Raw genomic sequence first — 21,709 nt, forward strand, 5'->3', positions numbered from 1 at the left:
GAATCCATAAAAACCGAAAATTGAACGGACGATGGCATCAATCAGTCAGTCAGTCAATAATAACTTCGCAGAATATAACGGATATAATGTTAAATATATATTTGTGTTTATATAAAGAATATATGTGCTTTCAACCTATATATGATATGATATGAGAATGCACACTCTACTCCCAAACGCCGTACTGTACCATGCTACATACCCTATCCTATCTATGTAGGGGAAGAAGAAAAAAAAAACAACAGGAGGATGTATCTATGACCTAGTTGGTTGAAGGCAATGCAATGCCACGCCAGGTGTCCAGCACAGGAAATAAAAAGGGAGAAAGCCTCATTATGATGAGCAGCAATACCCGGAAAAAAGACGACCAAAAAAAGGTGGGAATATAGCCGAACAAGGCATAAATGAAGCGAGTGCACCGCACCGAGTGCGCTACAAAACCTCAACCTCCCCCCTCTCCCACGCCTTCTTCACGCCCTCCCACCGCGCAACCCACACCTCACCCATCCTCATCGTCGTGCCATACTCCTCCACGTCCAGCGTCTCATCCGGCGGCACGACGATAGTGACCTCGTCGACGAGACAGCGGACGAAGACCACCTCCTTGGTATCCGGCCCCTGGACCATGCTCGTCCCGCCGGCGTTGTCGTCTAGCCGACGCAGTTGCGGCGGGAACGCGCTCAGGAAGGACGCGCCGTAGTGCGATGCGAGGAGGGTCTGGTGCGAGTAGAGGAAGTTGGCTTCCTCGCGGGATAGAGGCGAGGTGTCTGTTGCGGTGGAGGGGTTAGGGATGGTGTCTTCTGTTTGCAGCTGCTGGTTCTGAGAGGAGGAAGTCTGCTGAGTGGAAGGAGGCGAGATCAGGAGGAGGTAGTGCATGCTGTGCTTGGTGAGTTTGGCGAGGCGCTGCCGGAGTAGGGAGCGGATGAGGTATTGGGTGCGGGAGAGGTCGGTTTGGAGGATTGAGAGTTTCAGGTTTAGCGTGGGGTTGTGCGAGGCGTTGTTGCCGGTGGGATTGTAGGATGATGCGGTGAGATCTTCGATTATTTCGATCTACGACAGAGCAATTAGTTAGAATCGTGGCCATCACAATGCCCTTATATGACATGACACTGCAATTGGAAACTCAGGACAGGTGCGTAAATCCGGTTTGTCACCAGACCATAGAACGAAAAAGATAGAGAGAGAGAGAGAGAGAGAGAGAGAGAGAGAGCAAATAGGTAAACGCACCTGCTTCCTAACCCTCTCCATCATCCTCTCCATCAACAGCCCAGGCCACGGCAGAAGCTCCGAGACCGCGCGCTCCGCGACCCAAAGGCGCGTCAGCAGCTGGTGGTCGAGCGCGGTGGACTCGGGCGACGTAAAGTCCTCCCGGTCGACGTCGGCAAGGATGTCATCGATATCCATGGCGGGAAAGAACTGGTCGCGAGGAAAGAGGCAGCAGCATTGGGTCGGTGACCGATGTCCTTGTCAGTCGAGAAGGCTGAATTGAATGAATTGCGCTTCTGCGGGGCTTGATCGGTCATTAAAATTAAAGATGCGCGCGCGGAGCGGGAAGGCTGATGACAGATCGGAGTGGGGTCGTCGCTCATTGGTCAATTCCAAGTATATCCGAACAGTTGGAACACAGTCCTAGATACTAAATACTTCAACTCGATGGACATTCTACACGCCAAGGGACAAATTATTCACAACTCGTATTTCATTCAGCTCAAAGAAACTGGCCCACAGCTTTCGGACTTCTCTCTCCGCGGATCTCGCGAAGACGGTTCTCCTGCAAAACTGCCTCCAGATCTTTCTTTCATTCATATGTACAGATTTTCGTGCCCACTTCAGGTGACATTAAATGCCCGGATGTCAAGATCAATGAAAAAAAAAAGGAAAAGGGAATCATTATCCAAGTGACACGCCAAATCATATCTGACTGGCAATGTACACACCAAGAAGTGTTTGTTTGTTGTAGGGGTTAGTTTTGTAACAGCGGCGAATCACCAATCCGAAGATTTTGTACAAGGAAAAGGGATTAAAGACACATATTATAGGAAAGGAAAAGACATTGCAGAGAAAGGGAGATGGCCCGACAATCCAATTCGTGGAGTCAAGGGCTGCAGTCCGACTGTATGTGCAAATCAAATCGGGGGGATATTTTCTCCGTCAATCAGTGCTGTTTTTGTTCAGTCGATTTCGGGTCGATTTTCTTTGAGCGGTTGATGTTTGGAGAGACGTAGAAAAGGAAACAAAGGGAAAAGGAAACAAAGGAAATCGGCGTGTAGGAAGGAAATACATGGTCCAGTCGTACGAGAGGATGAGAGGAAGAGAGAAAGAGAGAAAGGATCGACACGGGGTCGGATCGGTCATGACGGATGAGTTCACGGATAAGGAAATAGATGGCTAGGGAAGGACATGGTATCGTGAGCGGTTAGAAGTGGCTGCTGCATGAGCACCCGATGGGACGGCAAAAGGACCGAAAACATTGGCGCTCGAGGAATTGACGACAAACTCTTGAGCCGCAACTTGCCTCCACAGAGCACGTAGAATAAAATGAAATAGCTGCCGTCGGTGCCGATCGTTCCAAGTCGATGCGAAACGCAACGGCGGTCCAAAAAAAATTTTGTTGGAGGTTAGTTATTTCGAAGGGTGTTTTGAAACCAAAAAGGTAGTCTGGATGAAGAGAAGATTTCCAATGACATATCAAGCGTAGAGAAGAACGCACTGGGTGAGGCGTTTCTGAAAGGTAAACGTAACTCCGTCAAGGCCGTAGCACCGTTATGTTGAAAGTCAAGAAAGATTCCTAGTATGAGGTCATCCGGTTGCCTCGACACCGTCCGGTCGGACTCTCCTCCATCTGCGGTGACTGCTGCCCAAAGGCAAAGGTCTGCGCTCGGATGAACTTCGATCGCTGTTTGACTTTTCCAAGCCCTCGCTCGCATGCATATTCGTGTTCCTTGGATGTCATCTCCACGTAATTCTGGGGGAAGCACAGAGACCGGTACTCCGCAAAGAAGGCACTGTAACCTCCGTCCAGAATATACATTTCCGGAAAAGTCAGTTTAGGATACTGATCAACATTGAACGCACGATCTTTGTGGCGGATGAAAGACGCCATGATGGGTGCCCGATGGGCGGAATATTCGCAGTGGAAGATCAGAACTGTGCCGGGCTTCGGGTCCCTGAACAGCTGCTCGGCGAGGGCCTCTTTGTCATTGAAGTTGACGGCCCCGTTGATGTGCCCACCTTCGTACTCGTACTCAAAACGGCAGTCAATGATCATAATGTTTTCAAATCGATCGTTGTACTTGCCATCCAAAATATCAACCAAAATACTCTTTTCGATCCGAGGTAGGCTATCCGGCTGGTCCTCAGGAATGAAATGCGGGAGCTGAAGGGTATACGTCGGTTCGAGATCCATGATCGATCCCAAGGACGGTTCCGGAGTATCACCCTCCTCCTTCTGACGCACCACATCCTCGGGATGTTCAAACATACTGTGGGATCTCCGGCACTGCTTGCGAGGTCGCATAAAGGGGTTGGAACCCTTCCGGATGGGACCTGGGCCCGGGGAACCATTTCCACGACCTCCGAATGGTGGTTTCAGGCGAGGGCCCAGCAACGAACCGTTTTTCCCAATCACCCTCTCTTGTGGCGGAGATTCATCGAACATATCTTCCAGGGACATGGACGTAGACAGGTTGCTGTTCCCATTTCCGAACTTGAACGGCGGCGACTGACTCTCCGGGGCAGGCCTAGGAATACCCAACTGGGCGGAATGAGCCTTGGTACGGCCCAACGAGGGTCGAAGCAAGCCGTGGCGTTTCCTTCTAAACAGAGAAAGGAGAGATTGTCAGAAAAGATTGCGGGCAGTGTATTTGGAAAGATTCATCTTACTCATGCTGACTATCCGTATCATCCATTGGGGACTCTTGCAGGGGACTGCCTGGCATGGTGGAGCCGGCTGATTCCCGGGTCGGAGACTGTAGCCCATTTGTCGTTAAATTGAAGGGGATCTTGTGCGGAAGAGGAGACATGTCCATTATTTCCATCGATCCAGCGGGGGATGAGGACGGCAATGGCGGAGTCGTCATGGTCTCTTCTGTAGGACTTTAGTATCCAGATCTACCAGGAACATTACAGCGGCCAGCTCGTACCACGTCTCCTATCACCAAGCGCCGAGAACAACGACCGTCGGGGTGTAGCAACCTGAGGACTGTCGACGATCACGTTAGCACTTTTCAGCTCTGGATGGAATTGTCTCAGACCGACCTTTTGTCGATATGGAAGTTCTGAGACAGATCAGCCGCCAAGCTTGCTGCAGGGGACGAGCCATTGATGGGTTTTACAGAAAAGTAGTCCGGATGAGACTTCTTCATGGACAGGTCCTTGAAATTGAAGCTATTGGGACCAAAGCCGTTCACTCCCCCAAACGACGAAAAGGAATTCGGAGCGTCAGACCGGAAGCAGTGCCCAAAGAGCACGGAGGGAGGCTGCATAGCAGCTAAGGGAGACGAATGTTCCATGGTGACGGATTGGCAAGACAACTCAGTTGCCTTCGTAACCAGCCAATTGGTACTTGTAGCAAAGCAATATCCAAACGAGCAGAAAACTCCTCACCAGCGGAGATTCTGCCAGTCGAATTTCCAGAAAAACGCAGGAATTGGCCCTACACTACAACGGACAAGATCCAAGTAATGCAAAACCTGCTCTGCCAACTGGATGCTCTCTCACACTCCGCTCCCAATTGTTTGTATATGCGTTTGATGGTGGAGAAAAAAAAAACGACCCCGAATCCAAGCAGATCGCCGGGAAAGCAAAGGCCTTGGACGTCGAAGCCGTAATTCACATCGACATGACCGCTCTGGATCGCACGTCGTAGATTGCAAAGGCAGCCCTGTATAGAGGGTATCATCGACTGATGACGACAAAGCTTTTAGCTCGGAGGGGAAGATCGACGGGTGGGGAGACCGTCGATAGAGAGATCGCAGAAGGAAGAGATGGCAGGAGGATTTGTCGAGGTCGATTCAGGCACCAAGAAGGTTGGAGAATGGAAGAAGAATCGAAGGAGAAGGAGAAGAGAAAAAGAGCAGGGCGAGCAGGTGAAAAAGACAGCGAGCAAGCGTGAAGCTGAAGACTTGGACCTGTTGCAATGGCAACGAGAGTGGGGAGCGATCTCCAGGTGCTGCGAAGCTTAAGCGACCAGTAAGGCCGAAGGCGGCCTGGCTAGCTCAGCGCCAGAAGCAAGCCCGGAGGATTCTTCCGTCGCACGGGGACAGCTCACGTTCCTTGATCGGGGTAGCCCTGCATGCAAGCCTCGAACAATGTCGGTAAGGCAAGGACTGCATATGCAAGGTCTGGCCGTGTTCGTTGCCGCCAGCTTTCATTATTGGGCTCCTCAGGCCCTTTGTTCTCCCCTTGCCTGGGAACGGGAACAGTTGGAACTACAGAGTACTATTACAAGGAACATAGGACTGGTAGGGAAGATAGGGACTGAGCAAGTACCGAAAGCAGGTACGGATACTCCGTACGGACTCTACGGAGTACTCCGTAGATGGGATGATAGTTACAAGGCCAAAGAGCGGGAGCACTGCTCAGCGACCCGCTGCCTATCAAGGCAAAGCAGCAAGGGCCCCCCCTGGTTCGAGCTGCTGACTCTGATAGTAACGAATAATAGGGAGACTGTACTGTACGACTACGGGGTACATAGACTGGCTGCAGGCTCCTGGAGTTACCTATTCTGCACATTACAGAGTACTACTCAAACAGCTCTCACCAGATCCTACGGAACCCCAGACTTGGATTCCAAACAGACAACGTTTGTCTTTTCTTGAAGTCAAAGAACTCCGTACAGTACAGACAAACAACTGTAATACGGTTCTGGCCTGTCCAGACGCCGGAAGTTGATACCGTCATCCTGGCGGAACCGTGAGGCAACTAGTAAGACGGTCAACCGGGCAACGCTCGCACACCGGGATTTTGCCTCCGTATTAAACGGTCAACAATAATAATCATAATAATGTCCGTCGGACAGCGGTAAAGAGTTTTCTCGAAAGCAATTAATAATTTGTATGCACTTAATTATATGTAGACTTGGTTTCAGAGGAGATCCCGCGTTCTGCACCTAGATATACTCCGTATGGCTCTCTTTCCTCCCCTTCCAGAACTCCCTCAGCTGCCACAGAGTAGCTCTGGCCAACGCAAAAACTGAAACTAATTAATCGTCATGTCTTACTCCGGACTATTATTGATAACCTCTTCATCAGTTCTCAATATCTGGCAAGTTACTAGTTCCGACTGTGGCTCGTGAGCGCTCCACGGGGCCAGCAGGTCTCCGCCCGTCGACGAAGCAACGCCCACGGGTTGAGCCCAGGCGGGACTCCTGATTCGTCCCGGTATCGTGTCCACGCCGGCATGGAGACTGGAGGGATTGAAGTGATTGATAATGTGAGACCGGATTCCTGAGCGATCAAGAAAGGACGGGAACTGTTGAGAATGCAGAGTAGAACCGTCGAGAGCTGGTTCGTAGTAGTTGGTGGGTACAATGCGGCATGCTGATATGAGATAAGAAAAAGGTCTTATAAGATAAAAAATCTATCTTATCCTGAACTTGCAGTGGATAAAAACTCTAGAGAAAACTTCCAAAAACTCAAGAAATCCAAAATACTTAGGTATGGAGTACTCCGTACAAAGAAAGGTGCGGAAGTGAGAACCATGCCCGAACCTATCCTGTATTCTATTTATGGCTCTGCCATAGCATTCCTCAGTATCTGTTCCTTGAACCCTCCTCGCGGAATTGGAACCCGCAAACACCTTGTTATATATAGTCCAGTCCAACCAGAGATTCTTCGTAGCCCGCATACCTGGTGTAACTCGTGCTATACCCGCGACGGGGAACGGTCTGCAGCGGAGGAATGGAAGTGGTGTCATTCCTGAGATATCCCATCCAATAATGAGGCTCTGCGGACTCTTCAGATCGTGCAGAAAACTGCAGAAGAGGATCTTTAAAAAAAAAAATCCAACACGGCATGCCTTTTGCTGTAATCCTGAAATGCAAGATGTCGAGTCTCGAAGAGCTGTAGAGGTGGCTGTTCTCTCTGCTTTGGAGGTAGGTAGGTCAATGCCTTCTGGTCAGAACAAAGGGCTTTTGAAACATTATCCACAGGACACTAGCCTGACAACTCAGTTTCTTTCAGCCTTAGAGTTGAGTTCCCACAGTCTCAATTCTCGTTCTGAGACTGGGGGGTCCATATCGAGTCCGCCTCGACAGCACTCTGCTGCGCCTGTATGTGTTGTCCGCTCTAAATCTTTCCGGCGCTTAAATCTCACTTCTTACAAGTCAGATCAGCGAGCATCCTGCGCCGCTGCCCAAAGTCAAGCCCAGTTCAAAAGGCCGATCACATGCAGACCAGGATTCGCGTTCGAAAACCATTGCGTACAGGGGAGGTAGCGATGCTTCGTTCCTCGAATCAGCTGTTGTTTTGGGATGTCTTCCGATAACCCCGCGCTAAGTCCCGGCTCCCTATCTAGGTACGTACCTAGATGCAGAGTACCTAGCTAGGTCGTCATCTGGTCCCTATGCGATCGTGTCTGACTCACTACGGAGTACGGAGTACAGCCTTCGATTCAGTTGTAATGAGCAAACGCACCTGTTTCACAATTGTTCCTGGTTTCCCGTTTGACTATCGGAGTATTTCGCGGGTGGTTTCTCTGGCCATGTGCGAATAGATGACAACGACTGGCGGCAACGCTCCCGCCAACGCACCACAACAAAGGAAATCGCCATTCGCGCCATCATTGCTCGAGATTTGCGAGCCCTATGGCGCCAACATGGGGGCTGCGGGGATGATTGGCAGCGATGAGATTTGTCGATCGTGGGTCACGGCGCCATGTGCCTGCTAGTCGGGATCGCGCGTACTATTCTTGACGTGTATGATCTCAGGAGGCTTTCCCACGAGCCAATCATGGCTGCAAACAGCGTCGTGAGAGGAGCACATCCCGCGCGCCAGTCTCCAATTCTCGATCATTGAGGGGTTTGCAGCGATGGTGGTGTTGTCGCCAGCGCAGTAGTTACCTTGGGACCCGCGTTATAAACAAAGGCTAAGACGCGCTGCGATGCGTTGTCCCGTGACGCGATCATGACATCACCCGCTCAGATTGGTCACATCGCAGCTGCCCTTTGTCAGTTTGACTTAGCCAGCTCTCTTTGTCATTGACGCCGTCTCAGAATTTGAGAACCCGGTGGATCTACAAACTATTTATAAAATTGGAACACTCGTTTGACCAAATGAGACAAAGAGATTGGCGTCTAGACATGCATGATGCATCTAGTCGAGTTCTGTGACATGCATATCAACACACACAGTCATCCTTAGAGCCCCAATTCAATTGGCTGCCTGCATGGACTTGCTTATCTGTCAAGCACCAGTCAACCATGCCGTCTCTGCGTCATCTCTACAGTGCGCTGACACCTCATGGGCTGCTAACTGAGATGCTGTCAATGGACAATACGACAGATGTAGATTTTTATTTAAGAGAAATGTCTCTTCGACACCGTCATCGGGGTGGGAGTTGTCCATTTTTCCCACATCTATCTCAACGGCTCCCCCACCTTGCACGAAGGGATGGATGTCATAATCAATTACATCATAGGGATTAATTACACTAGTTCCTTCGCTCCATTTCCATATCTGATCTGATCTGATCTGATCTGATCTGCTCAGATCTCCGATCCTCTGGTCCGACCGTTGCAACTATTAAAAAAAAGATCCGAAACGGTGAGGCTGGAAGATCTTTTTTGTTTGCATCCCTTGCTTGCTCGTGTCAAACGTCGGGATCTGCCGCGATCTGGGGCAGCTGGGACGGGTCTTGGCTATATTCCCCTTTTGGGGAAATTGCCTCAACTTATTGATCTATATCGATCTATAATCTGTAATCCATCCCTTTCGGATATAGACATTGATCTTATTGATCTTGGCACTGGGGCACATGACATAGGTACGGAGTACTCCGTACAGCAAGCCCCGTTTGGTATTTAGGGACGTCACCTTAGGTACCTCATGATATGCATAGACAGGTAGGTGACAGGCCATCCCTTTCTCACGTTGAACTAGTGAGAAAATAGTTATTGGTGATTAATGAGGCATTAACGGGAGTAACCTTAGATCTACTTAATTCTATTGTGGATCGCCAATGCCACCTATATCGACTCCTCCATATATTTGGTATGAAGCTATTACCTACTATCTTAACTTGTGCATGTTATATAGGTGGATGGTCTATCCAAGAAGAAGAAGAATGAATATAGACAGACATGGACATGGACACACGATCACCTATCTACCCTGTATATAAATGAGATCGTCTACAGACTAAGCTACTAGGTACCTAACTAGGTACCTAAGATGGGTAATTCTGGGTGGGAGCTTCAATATCATTGGGGGAACATTTTGAGATTCCAATCTGTCAGGTGGAGAAAGAAATAAATTATGGAACCGGAGCCATGGCACTGGGTTGGGTACATACGCTTCTCCTAAATAAATAGTCTATATGCTGTACATCCCTTTCTTCTCCCTTCTTTTCCACCAGAAATAACTAGCGGTTTTCATCAATGAATAAACGGTATACTGTACTGAGTACTGAATCCTGAATACGACTTTTGATAATCTGAAAAAAGGACATCCAATACTTATTGGTACATACATAGTTATTATTAGAGATGATCTTATCTATTGCCTAAGCCTGGTTAAAGTACCCTACATACATGCTGACAGACGTGACGTGCCAAGAAGCAATGCAACATGCAACAATAGCTGCAGCTTGCAGTCTGCAGACCGGCCGCAGTCTGCAAGTCTTGTCTAGCAGGTCCTGCAGGACTCATGTCACATTCCAGTCAGATGATTATTGAGCCGGTCCTTCCCTCCCTGCTTAATCAATCCCAATAATTCGACTTCACCGGACCATCGATTTCAATTTCGTACGAACTATCGTTAATTATGACACTACTGGAAACGTTCAGAAGAAAAGGTGGATTATTTTATTGTCCTGTCTGTATTGTGGTTAGTATTCATTTTTTTTTTCATTTTCTTTTCCTGCTGCGTCATGTGTGTACTATATATTGAATTGCTGTATTGATTTGCTATTGTACTTGAGCTTCACTCTGCAGCTCTGCTATGTCAGTAGTCAGTCATAGACCTCGAGGTGAGTACACGGTGTTTGTAATTCAATACTATTAATTGAATATATTCAGTGACGTATTCTACAAGGTATACGATTTATATTCCTGTGCTGCACGCTGTGTGCTACTACTCTCCAAGAGGTAAGGGATGTGAATATACAAATGAGTGTCAGAACGCTCAGTATAAGGTATCTCTAGATATATATAGTACCGGTTCACTCGCATAGAAGGACCAAGAAAAAAGGGGCGAAATGAGTGGAATGATAAAGACAGGAAGTTTCATCTGCATAGTTGATCTATCTACTATCCTACCAAATCCTATAGAGAGAGAATTTAAGTGGTATTTGATTATGTATGTCTACAGCAGCAGCAGTATTTGGGTACATGACAAAAGAGAAAGTACACAAACCATGACATCATGACATATGGTATACAGTACTTACGACAACATTTCATTTTATTTCATTAGACCTGTGTATGCCGATGATGATTTCAAAGTTGAGTTTCCTATTAGTATTAACTTCCACCAGTGTCCTCCCTGTGGATCCCACTAACAACAAGTAGAATGTTCTATTGCATTTGGCCATTGCAGGTTATTTTAACTAGCACGTTATAGTTGTTATCGTTGCCTGGGTAATCTGTATATTCTATTGTGATTGGCGTCTTGTTTGGTCGTTGTTTAAGAATTTTGTATTGTTTAAGTCTGGGAAATGGCCCCCATTATTTGGTTCGATTAACTCCAGTTTACTCCGTACTAGAGAGAATGATCATCATAGATAGTCACGATTCGTAGGTCAACTTGTTCTAATTTCTGGGAACTTGACAGTTGACAGGAAGCAGTCAAAATTTAGAAATAATGGGCTCAGGCTTAGGCACTGGGGCAGCTTCCGGTCCGTGCGACACTCGGTACTCCATAGTAGGAGTACGGAGTATACGGAGTACATACACACCGCAATGTTGACATTTTCCCCTATAGAGTAATTAGAGCTTTGACCACTTCTAGATCAAAGCTGACGAGGATATGAAGACTTCTAGAACACCACCTGGCGTAAACAATCTGAAACACGATATGTCAGAGACTGATCTTGTTGAGCACCTAGATAAACCACCCGGAGACGGGCAGCAGGTCGTCCAGATCTCATTCCTGTTCTAGGGCCGGAGGCACGTCGCCTTTGAACTCCGTCTCGCGCTGCAGTAGGGGTGAGCCAGGCTGCAGCAGGGAATAGGAAGAACTATGGCAAGGAATATAGGTAGGGAGCCCACCTGGAAAGTAGATGATAAATACTACCTAATACAAGAAATATTCTGAAGAGAATATTGCAAGGAATATAAGTAGGGAGCCCGCCTAAGAAGTAGGTGATAGAAACTACTTATAGAGTAGGTAGACCTGGGAGCCAAGAGTCCAGGCATAGAACAGGTATTTTCTCTTCAAAGTTCAAACCAGTCGAGCGAAGCGAGACCTGTAAGGCTGTTAGAAAGCAAACAACTTCACTGCTATATATCCAACCGCTGTCATAGATATCAATCAATATGGATGGGAAGACCAAGGTTTGATATGTATTTATCAAATCATGTTCTAGTACTACTATATTCTACTCTTAATAGTACTAATATCCTGCGATCAATCAACTCAACCCGACAAGCGCAACTTTCACAAATCAAGTCACTCACTAACCATTAATTTCACAATGTGGTTTTTCTTCGATATATCTATCTACTTTAGGCTGATGCTGGATGTCAACCGCTGTGCCCCCGTGACCTATTTCCTCCTGCGGATTGAATTATAGGGCTCGTGGCTAGGGCTCGCGGCTGGAGCCTAGCATCCAAACTGATCTCTCATGACTTCACTTCTGACTTCGATCACTTCTTACTTCACTTCACTGTCCTATCTTCCAAATCATAACATATTTTCTAAGCTGATACTACTTTCAGTACTTCAATGCCTAACCATCCACCTGAAGCTGAGTTGTCGCCTCAACAACTCTTCAACAACATTAGTCGCACTATTATGGAGGCCACTGAGAGTCAAGAGCTGGTCTATGAGAATATCGAACCCGACACTGGTCTTCTCGTCGCGTCCTCTTTGAATGAGCACGCAGGAGTCGAACAAGCTCGCCCGCGGTTAGTGAGTCGTGGTCCTGGTCCTACCAGAAATTCTACTAATGTTCCTTCCTTAGTATTAACTACAATTCGAAGAGCAAAATATTCCGAGTTCTTATCAAGCCAACTGACATCCACGACTGCCATCAAGAATGGATCAAGAATGAAATGCTCGACATGGTGCTCTCTGGTTTTCTTACACCTGCTGAGGGGAAGTATCTGGCACTCAGAGTCGGAACAAGTGCATCCCTCTTTCTTATCAGGCTTTCTTTTGGCTAATTTTGGGCAGCCTTTCAGGGTTTCCAACCACCCTACCTAAATTCATCGAAAGAACCAGATCTGTGTATCCGTCCTGATACTCAAGCCCTGCCGACAGTAGCCCTAGAGAGTGGCTGGTCCGAATGTTGGCCCAACCTTCATACATGTGCGGCCCGAAGGGGGTGCACCAGTCGTGCAGCTTGTTATCCTTCTTAGATGGTCGAAAGTAGCAGGGGGCCGCGTGGAGGGGATTCTTGAGGTATTTGGTCGAAATCACGCTGGGATCCCAACTTTACGGCAAACCGAGGTACAGTCCTTATTTGATCTGCTTGATGCTACTTGTAATATGAGAAGCTGATGGAAAATAGACCATCTTCCCTGCACCTACTGCAGCAATACCACAAACGATTCACAATCACTCGTGGCCAATTTTTTGGAACGACGGTATTTCCAGGCCGAAATCCTAATGATACTTATCAACTTTCAGTAGCTGCTCTACGCCAAGTGGCAGCGCCATGTATTCAGGCAATGGGCTATGCTTCAGGTAGCTAGCAGCGAGGGATGCGATCTACTTTCCAGGCGGGCTCCCTACTCATATTCCTTACGATATCCTCTTCACCATATTTCTTGTATTAGGTAGGATTTATTATCTACTTTCCAGGTGAGCTCGCTACCTATATTCCTTGCTATAGTTCATGCTATATCTGTTACTAACTGATGCTTAAGGCCGGAGTTTGAACCAGGTTCCACAATTCGATTTCTTCCACTAGCCTGTTATATGTATAAGGTTGGATCCTCCGCACTGGGATTTCTCAGGAGATGTGCATCCTACGACGATCCTCCCTGATGGTAGGATATTATCGGACCTGAGACGAAAGTGGGCAATGAGTTATTGATTCGGCCCTGAAAAGACAAGTCGCCTCAAGTTTTGGAACAACCGTGGAGGTAGGTCCATATTGCCAGCGAACCTGTCTGAGACACTTGAGACCATGCGCGAAAAGTCTGTTCATAAGTAGTGATATGTAGTCTGCTCACCTGGAAAAAAACGGGGGAAAAACATGCAAGGACTGTGTGCATTGTTTGAGTTCTTCTCGTCACCGTACCGACGACCATCTCGTATCGAGAAAAAAGATATAGATACCACCTCTGACTAATATTTTCGAGGACCAAAATTCAGCCAATCTCAACAATCCCAGAATCTGCAGCCATCGGCAAACGACCTACGCCGAGACGTGAGTTCTCAACTTTTAGTCCCTTCCATCAGGCCGAACAACCCCGCGAAGCGAAAAGCCGGGGCGACCGGGTGAAGGTTTAGGCGGAGATTATGCGGAGGGCTTTCTCCCGAGGGGTGAGTTCTTGGGCCCCACTAAACTGTCATCCTCCCCCATCCAACTGCCGTTCTCGATCAATCAAATCAGTTAACTTTACCTAGGTACGGAGTACAGTACCTACCTGCCTACTAGGGACAGACGGGGAAATGTAAGTAAGAAGGCTTCTTCTCCCCGAAGTACGGAGTACGGTACCGTAGATCGACTCCAGGACTAGATCCTGCGATTCTTGCTTGTCGGAAAACTGTGGGGATCGGGGTTTGTCTCTCTGTGTCTGTGCCTCTCTGCCTCTGTCTATATATTATGTCGTGGAGGGAACAATCGCCCCGTTCTGTCTAAAGAACTCCTCACCAGTCAGGTCACTCTTGAGATATTGTCGATTGCAACTACCCGGTCATCATGTCGCCAAGCAAGATCGATACAAGGCCGTCGTATAGGATTGCCTCCATCCCGGCCGATGGCATCGGCCCTGAAGTCATCGACGCCGGGATCAAGGTCCTGAACAAGCTGGCGGCCACGCTGAATACATTTGATCTGCACTTTGAGCATTTCGACTGGAACAGCGAGTACTACAAGAAGCATGGGAAGTACATCCCGGACGGCGGGCTGGAGACGTTGAAGAAATTCGATGCCATCCTCTTTGGAGCGGTGGGCGCGCCAGGTAGGACAGCAAGCGAAAAAGCAAGCCAGAGTCATCAGGATTGAGACGTTCTTTTAGATGTTCCCGACCATATCTCCCTCTGGGGCCTGCGCCTGGCCATCTGTCAGCCCCTCCAGCAGTATGCCAATGTCCGGCCGACCAAGGTGCTCCGAGGCACGCAATCCCCGCTGAGAAATTGCTCCGTTGGCGACCTGGACTGGGTCATCGTGCGAGAGAATTCCGAAGGCGAGTACGCGGGCCAGGGAGGCCGCAGCCATGTGGGGAAGCCCTGGGAGGTGTCAACGGAGACAGCGATCTTCACCCGACACGGCGTGGAGAGGATCATGAAGTTTGCCTTCGAGACGGCGCAGAGCAGGCCGCGGAAGCTGCTGACGGTCGTCACGAAAAGCAACGCGCAGCGAAACGGGCTGGTGATGTGGGACGAAGTCGCCGCGGAGACCGCGAAGCAGTTTCCCGACGTGAAATGGGACAAAATGCTGGTGGATGCCATGACCACGAGAATGGTCCTGAAGCCTGAGAGCTTGGATACGATTGTTGCAACGAACCTGGTGAGTGGAGTTTGCTCTTGAAGAATGTTGATGGATCTTACAGTGTATCTAGCATGCCGACATTCTTTCCGATCTTGCAGCAGCCCTTGCAGGATCGATCGGGATTGCACCCACAAGCAACCTGGACCCGACGAGGGAAAATCCATCGATGTTTGAGCCAATTCACGGTTCAGCGTTTGATATTACTGGGAAAGGAATCGGTAGGCGGAATGATCAGGAAAAAAATAATCCGTTGCAGATACGCTTGTGACTGACTGACTCGCATAGCAAACCCCGTCGCGACATTCTGGACGGCATCAGAGATGCTGGCTTGGCTGGGGGAGAAAGAAGCCGCGAAACAGCTTATGGACTGCGTCGAGGCTGTCTGCGAGAAGGGCATTGTCACGCCGGATCTCGGAGGCACGAGCACGACAGTCGAAGTCACCAATGCCGTGTGCGATGAAATTGAGAGACGACTTGGGAAGGGAAATACCTCGTAATAAGAAATCGATCGGCATCAGCTGGAGCAGATATATGGCTGAAAAGATTCTGATTATATTCTCGGCAGTATCTGTGTTTGTGCGATTCCATTGCGACTCGTGGTGGACAGTGAATCCATAGAAGATTTTCGACAAGAGGTAAATAGCTCTCTAGGTCGCATAAAACCTGTAGATAAACAATAAGAAATTGTTTATAGTGTTCATAAACATTCTGTACTGCAGAGCAGAATCATCACTTTGCTACTGTACGGGAGTGGTGGAATCTCTATCGAGGCAATAGATACTTACGCAGACATACACACACATGCTGAATTATATTATATGTGAGAAGTAAAAAAGCTCACATCCCCATGAGCAGTAGCTCAGGCAGGATGCTACGAAAACCCCGCTGTGCCTTTGGCAGGCAGGATTTTACTGCCCTGAACGGTACGTACCTCCAGGGATCAAACCCAGGACCAGCAGCAGCGCCTTGGCAGGTGGGCTGGCAGCGTAGCAATAGCTACAGCCTAGCCCACTAGGCTACTGGCTCGGGTTTCGTTATACAGTGAAAGAGAAACATGAACTATAGGTCACCTGTCAGCTAGGTGAAGGCGCTGGCTGACCAGACAGACCACGTGATGAGATTCGTTCGCTCCGTCGCTTGATTTCTCGTATGCGATTGGTGAAGAACTCTGGTCAGACAACAAGATACGTGAACTTCAGAAGTTATACCAGCTGCCTTGGAAAGGACAAATGCAAGAATCGAAGAATTGAGGCGAGATCAATATCTATCCAGAATATCTTGTTGATTCCGCTTATCAGTCGTTATCAGTTGGCGCTAATCCGAATCGGGGAGCTTTCAGGCGGAGACGGCCCGGGGGAATCTTAAATTTTTTTGCTCCTTGTGAAAAACGAGTCGCTCGCCGACACCGAACATCAAAACAATCAGTTTGAAACAAGCGTCAATCTCTTCTTCGATGTCATAGATACGTGTTTATTCCCGATTCGCAATTTTTTTCTGGTTTTCCCGTTTTAGTGACCACAATGTCGCACAACAACGCGGGATTGTCGAAAAAGCGTCGCCGCGAACCGTACAACGTCGACGTCAAACTGGTCGAGATCTACGAGGACCTCGCCAACGAAAAGGACGAGATCCGACTGAAAGCGGCGCAAGAGCTGGTCTCCCGATTCACGCCCGAGAGCAACCCGACCGTCGAGCAGGTGCAGAAGGCGCTGCAACGGCTGTTTCGAGGGCTCTGCAGTGGCCGCAAAGCCGCCCGAGTAGGATTTTCCATCGCCCTGACGGAGGTCTTGGCGCAGGTCTTTGCGCCAGGCAGGAAATGGGACTCGGCGGAATTGAACATCTCGAAGGTCCTGGAGATTTGGGAAACTGTCTCGGATGTCGCAGGCAGTGAATCTGGTCAGGTTGGTTGCGATCGCAGGTCCCGTACAATTGGAGTCAAGCTAATCTTCTGCACAGGAACAACGAGACCATTATTTCGGTCGACTCTTCGGCGCAGAAGCCATCATCAAATCTTCAATCTTGTTTCAGCCGGATGTGCCATTCGAAAAGTGGACCAAGCTCCTGACGCTGGTAGTCGACCTGGCAAAGAAGAAGCCCTGGATTCGAGAGGAGTGTGGCTGGGTCATATACCGCGGTATATACGACCTTGCGGCGCAGAAAGCGGATGCGAAGTTCGTTGAGGCTGCAGTCGACCAGCTCTGCTCGAACGATCTCGCACGCACGCCCGAAGCAGTCTCCGTCTGGCTCGCTGCGAAAGACCTGTTTCCCAACGCGAATCTGCCCAAGAATGTGTGGAAATATGACGACCCTCTGGATGCTCGTGAGAAGAGCGTCTTGTCTAGAGTGATGAAAGAATCCTCTGCTGGGGAAGACGAGTCTAACAAGGAGGGCGGTTCTGCGAAAAACACGACTGGAGTCTGGACCTCGAAGCTTCACTTTGCCTGGGACGCAGTTTTGACCAGGATCTACGACGTGAAACCCGCACAAGGCAAATCGAAGGATAAGGACAAGCTGTCGAAGTCGTCACGCATAAGTTTTGTTGATTTCTGGATTGAGGTCGTCGACAGTAAGTATTACTCTTTACGAAAATGGCATACGGTTGACACAGCTGATTCGCTCTCTGTGATTTAGATGGGCTTTTTGCTGCTGCATCTTCCGAAGAGCGCAAATACTGGGGATTCCTCCTCTTCATCAAGGCGCTGAACGAGGCTCCTCTGCACTTGGCTTCTCTAGTCTTTACCAAGAACCTCGTGAGATGTCTGATGAACCAGCTCGCTGTTGAAGACCGATATCTGCATCGCATGGCGCAGAAGGCTGCCAAATCAATCCATGCCCGAGTTTCGAAAGAGCCCGAGTTTGCGGCTGCGGCCGTGAACGGCCTGCTGGGACCGTCCGGATCGGTCAACTTTGACCAAATCACCAAGACGAAGACGGTTGACAAAATAGTGGTGGAAGCGAGTCCTGACGCGTTAAAGCAGATTGTGTCACTGCTGGAGCGCCTGATTGCAGTCCCAGGCACGGATGGCCAAGCGGCAGCGTCGAGCCGTCAATCCCTTGCCGGTCTCCTAGTGTCGATTGTCAGGTCCCGAAGTTCCGCGGGCGAAGAATACCAACCGATCATGGAGGATGTTCTGTCCGTCTTTGTGCGCTTCGCGTACTTCGTGGCCCAAGGTGATAACGCTCCTCAGCCATCACTGTCCCAAACAACCCAAGAACTCTTCCGGACCAGGATCAACTCCTGCTTGAACAGCCTGATCAGCAATAGCAAAGATCCGGCTGGCCTTTCTTATTCGGTGGTTCGCAAGATCCGGGACTCTGCGAAGTCTGCAGAGTCAGGCAAGTTTATCATTGAAATGGACGACAAGATTCGCGAGTCGGTCGAGGGTGCTTTCAAGTCACTGAAGAAGCTTTCCAGCAAGGTAAATTTATATTCGTATTTTTTACTTTACTTTACTCGTGTCAAACTAACAGGCAACAGGCGAAGCACAGCGATAAAGACCAGAATATCTCAGGAATCCAAGCGTTCAGGCTCCTATATTCAATGACGATCCTGCAAGTCTTCAATGGCGACGCAGACGCGGTCTCGATGCTGGACGAACTAGGATTTTGCTACTCCAAGTTCTGGGGGAAGAAGTCCGACAAGGAGGAAGATACCTCCGATGCGTCGAACGCGCTGGTTGAGATCCTTCTGAGCTTCGCGTCGAAGCCTTCGCAGCTCTTCCGTCGCATGAGCGAGCAAGTCTTTGGCGTTTTCGCGGACCAAGTCACTGCCGATGGGCTCGAGTCACTGATCTCGGTGAGTTATGCACCGATTTTTACTCGCTATTTTCATTTGGCTAACCGCTCAAATCTAGGTCTTGGAGGCGAAGGAGAATCTTGCCGGCCAGCAGGAGATGTTTGAGCAGCAGGGAGATGATGAGGATGAGGAGATGGTCGACGTTGATGACGAGGACGACGATGTCGAGGTGGTTGACGCAGATCATGATCATTCCGAAGAGTCTACAGAGGAGAGCAGTGACGAGTCCAGTTCTGATGACGAGGACGACGAAGACGAGGACGAGGACGAAGAAGAATTGGCGGCATTTGACGCCAAGCTCGCAGAGGCACTCGGCACCCACCGAACAGACCAAGATCTGAACGAGGACTCGTCCGGCTCTGACGCAGACATGAACGACGACGAAATGGAAGCGCTAGACGACCAGTTAGCGAAGGTATTCAAAGCGCGCAGCCAAGCCCTCAGCAAGAAGAAAGACAAGAAAGACGCCAAGGAGACGATGGTCAACTTCAAGAACCGCGTGCTAGATCTGCTAGAGATCTACGTGAAAAAGTGCCACTCCAGCATCCTGGCGCTGGACCTGATTCTCCCGCTGCTGCGGCTGACGCGCAAGTCGTCCGTGAAACAGATCTCGCAGAAAGCGAACGCCGTGCTGCGCGAGTACACCAAGCTCTGCAAGGGGTCTGCGCTTCCGAGTCTGAAAAAGACTGAAGACGAGGACGAGGAGGAGGAGCCAGAGAAACCAGTCTGGGAACTGCTCCGCGCAGTGCACAAGGAAGCAACCCTCAGCGGCCCTCCCGCGCACTCATCCTCCTGCAGCCAGGCAAGCCTGCTGCTGGTCAAGGTGCTAGTGGCGCACAACAAGGACAACATCTCTGCTATCGTGGACCTCTACGCCGAGACGCGCAAGCAGCAGCTGCTCAGCAAGAAGTGCCACGTGCAGCCGTCGTTTTTCACCGACTGGAATAACTGGTGTGTGTCGGCGGGGAAGCAGTTGAAGAATCAGTGAAGCACTTATTTGTATGGTACTGTACAGTACAGTGTATGTATGCAGGACAGCACATAGATAATGATTATTTATCTGAATGTGGATATATATGTGTTGTCTCAAGAGCAACGACTCCCTCCACCTTATGACTACGTACTGTAGCTCATATTTGCGTAAATAAAAACGAAACAGACTTAAAAAAAGAGGATAGAACGTGAAGAAAACACTCGAGGATGAATTGATAATAAGCAATCTTATCCAGTAAGTAAGAATACAAAAAAAAAAAGATAGGTCCTCTCATGTCCATCATCATCATCATCATCATCATATAATTCAAAGCATCATCGCTATCTCTCGTAACTGTACACACACATCACCCTATAATATATCGTGGTAAGGTTATATACAGATTACCAGTTAGATCGATCGATCAGCCGGCCCATCTCCCTCAATTCAATCCAACCCAACTCAACGGGTCAATGCACATAAGATGGTTTCTTCTAGAAACCCTTCACGTAACGATGCAAACTCGTCTCCGCCAACACCTCCACCTTCATCCCGACTTCAATCTCGCCCTCGTTCCGCGGCGCGCCGAGCATGCCGAAGCACGGCTTGTACTTCATGCCCTCGTCGACGCGCCGGTAGGACATGAGCGTGTCCCAGGGCTCGGATGGGTGTTTCTGTGCCGTGGAGGGTTCCACGTTGGGCACTTGGCAGCGGGTGCAGCGGGCGACGATGTCGACGTCTAGCGGCTTCTGCGTTTGTGTCTGCTTCCGCTTCTCGTTCTTCTGGCTAAATCGCACCAGCTTCCACGTGTCCTCCGCCCAGGGGACGTTCCCCCTGACGATGATGTTGGGCCTGAACCGCTCGATGGTGATCGGGTCGACGCCCTTCTTGGCCAGACGCGCGTTGAGCTCCGCCAGCGAGGCCTCCGAGCCGATGAGCACAGGGTGCACGTCCGGGAAGAAGGTGCTCTGCGTGCGGCCTAGTACCCGCGGGTCTCCATTCCCGCGCAGCACGCGCGGTGTCGGGCCCTTGTAGACCAGGCAGACGTCCTGCTGCAGGAAGGTTGAGAAGGGGTCGTTCACCTCCGGACCGTACAGGTACCCGTCCGTCTCGATGTCCCAGATCTTGACTGTGGCCAGGGTGGTGTTGGCTGCCAGCCACTCGTCGGTGGGATGTGCAGGGATGCTGATTACTTTCTTGTCCTGTCCGTCGACTCCGTCAGACACTCTCACCAGCAGGGACTGCCCGTCCTCGCTGAGCCCCGTATTGATGAGCGTCATTTGCGGGATCTGGCGGATGGTGAGGAACTCGCGCGTTTTGGCGTCGACAAACATCCACCGCCGATCCAGATCCAGGCCGTGCAGCTGCAGCGTTGTCCTGGGGACCTGGAATCCACGGCATGATTTGATGGGATAGACCCGCAGGGCCGTCACCTCAGTGACGTTGTTCTTCTTGCCGAACTGGAGCAGGCTTAGATTCGATTGCCATTTCCTCAGCTGCGGCGAAGTCAGAGTCACGACGGGGATGAGCAGTAAACCGGCGAGCAGAGCGATAGAAATATATGACGATGAATGTGAGGAAAGATGATGGCTCGGTGTGTCCATGATGGATGGGGCAAGAATATATAATTACGCTGCAGAGATGAGAGAGCAGTATCAATTTATTCAATTGTGAAAAAATAGAATCAAGAATGGTAGTCATCTGTCATGTTCTGTGAGCCGTATATAGCCCCTGGGAATTGATATCTATCGTTTTGTGGAGAAGGAAGAAGTCGAGACTCGTAGGAGTAGCAGTTCACGAGTATAGATACCTTAATGAGAGAAACAAGGTAATCCATAGATGCTGTTATGCTGAGCGGTAACTCTGTTTCTCCGGGACCGGCACTCGATCAAGAGATCTTG

General features: G+C 49.5%; 7 protein-coding genes across 7 annotated transcripts; 4 read left to right on the plus strand and 3 right to left on the minus strand.

Annotated features, from left to right (window-relative positions):
• Positions 1–432: 432 nt before the first annotated feature.
• Positions 433–1,404, minus strand: VTN77DRAFT_3651 (uncharacterized protein; the record flags this gene model as incomplete). Its single annotated transcript, XM_069419623.1, has 2 exons — positions 433–1,050; positions 1,228–1,404. The coding sequence occupies 2 exons, from the start codon at positions 1,402–1,404 to the stop codon at positions 433–435; spliced, it is 795 nt and encodes a 264-aa protein (XP_069278222.1).
• A 1,384-nt stretch (positions 1,405–2,788) lies between these two features.
• On the minus strand, positions 2,789–4,511 carry VTN77DRAFT_3652 (uncharacterized protein; the record flags this gene model as incomplete). Its single annotated transcript, XM_069419624.1, has 4 exons — positions 2,789–3,815; positions 3,883–4,087; positions 4,143–4,201; positions 4,258–4,511. 4 exons carry the CDS (start codon positions 4,509–4,511, stop codon positions 2,789–2,791), a joined length of 1,545 nt encoding a protein of 514 aa, XP_069278223.1.
• A 2,426-nt stretch (positions 4,512–6,937) lies between these two features.
• Positions 6,938–7,435, plus strand: VTN77DRAFT_3653 (uncharacterized protein; the record flags this gene model as incomplete). Its single annotated transcript, XM_069419625.1, has 1 exon — positions 6,938–7,435. The coding sequence occupies one exon, from the start codon at positions 6,938–6,940 to the stop codon at positions 7,433–7,435; it is 498 nt and encodes a 165-aa protein (XP_069278224.1).
• A 4,735-nt stretch (positions 7,436–12,170) lies between these two features.
• On the plus strand, positions 12,171–12,987 carry VTN77DRAFT_3654 (uncharacterized protein; the record flags this gene model as incomplete). Its single annotated transcript, XM_069419626.1, has 5 exons — positions 12,171–12,283; positions 12,340–12,503; positions 12,552–12,665; positions 12,754–12,827; positions 12,889–12,987. The coding sequence occupies 5 exons, from the start codon at positions 12,171–12,173 to the stop codon at positions 12,985–12,987; spliced, it is 564 nt and encodes a 187-aa protein (XP_069278225.1).
• Positions 12,988–14,247: 1,260 nt separating this feature from the next.
• On the plus strand, positions 14,248–15,536 carry VTN77DRAFT_3655 (uncharacterized protein; the record flags this gene model as incomplete). Its single annotated transcript, XM_069419627.1, has 4 exons — positions 14,248–14,509; positions 14,567–15,057; positions 15,110–15,257; positions 15,325–15,536. The coding sequence occupies 4 exons, from the start codon at positions 14,248–14,250 to the stop codon at positions 15,534–15,536; spliced, it is 1,113 nt and encodes a 370-aa protein (XP_069278226.1).
• Positions 15,537–16,559: 1,023 nt separating this feature from the next.
• Positions 16,560–19,823, plus strand: VTN77DRAFT_3656 (uncharacterized protein; the record flags this gene model as incomplete). Its single annotated transcript, XM_069419628.1, has 5 exons — positions 16,560–16,940; positions 16,996–17,605; positions 17,671–18,458; positions 18,518–18,835; positions 18,894–19,823. 5 exons carry the CDS (start codon positions 16,560–16,562, stop codon positions 19,821–19,823), a joined length of 3,027 nt encoding a protein of 1,008 aa, XP_069278227.1.
• Positions 19,824–20,302: 479 nt separating this feature from the next.
• Positions 20,303–21,412, minus strand: VTN77DRAFT_3657 (uncharacterized protein; the record flags this gene model as incomplete). The annotated part of the gene is made up of 1 exon (XM_069419629.1): positions 20,303–21,412. One exon carries the CDS (start codon positions 21,410–21,412, stop codon positions 20,303–20,305), a length of 1,110 nt encoding a protein of 369 aa, XP_069278228.1.
• Between the last annotated feature and the right edge of the window lie 297 nt (positions 21,413–21,709).

The sequence above is a fragment of the Rasamsonia byssochlamydoides genome (assembly GCF_041956645.1).
Source record: "Rasamsonia byssochlamydoides strain NRRL 3658 unplaced genomic scaffold VTN77scaffold_26, whole genome shotgun sequence".
In the NCBI taxonomy this organism is placed as follows: domain Eukaryota; kingdom Fungi; phylum Ascomycota; class Eurotiomycetes; order Eurotiales; family Trichocomaceae; genus Rasamsonia; species Rasamsonia byssochlamydoides.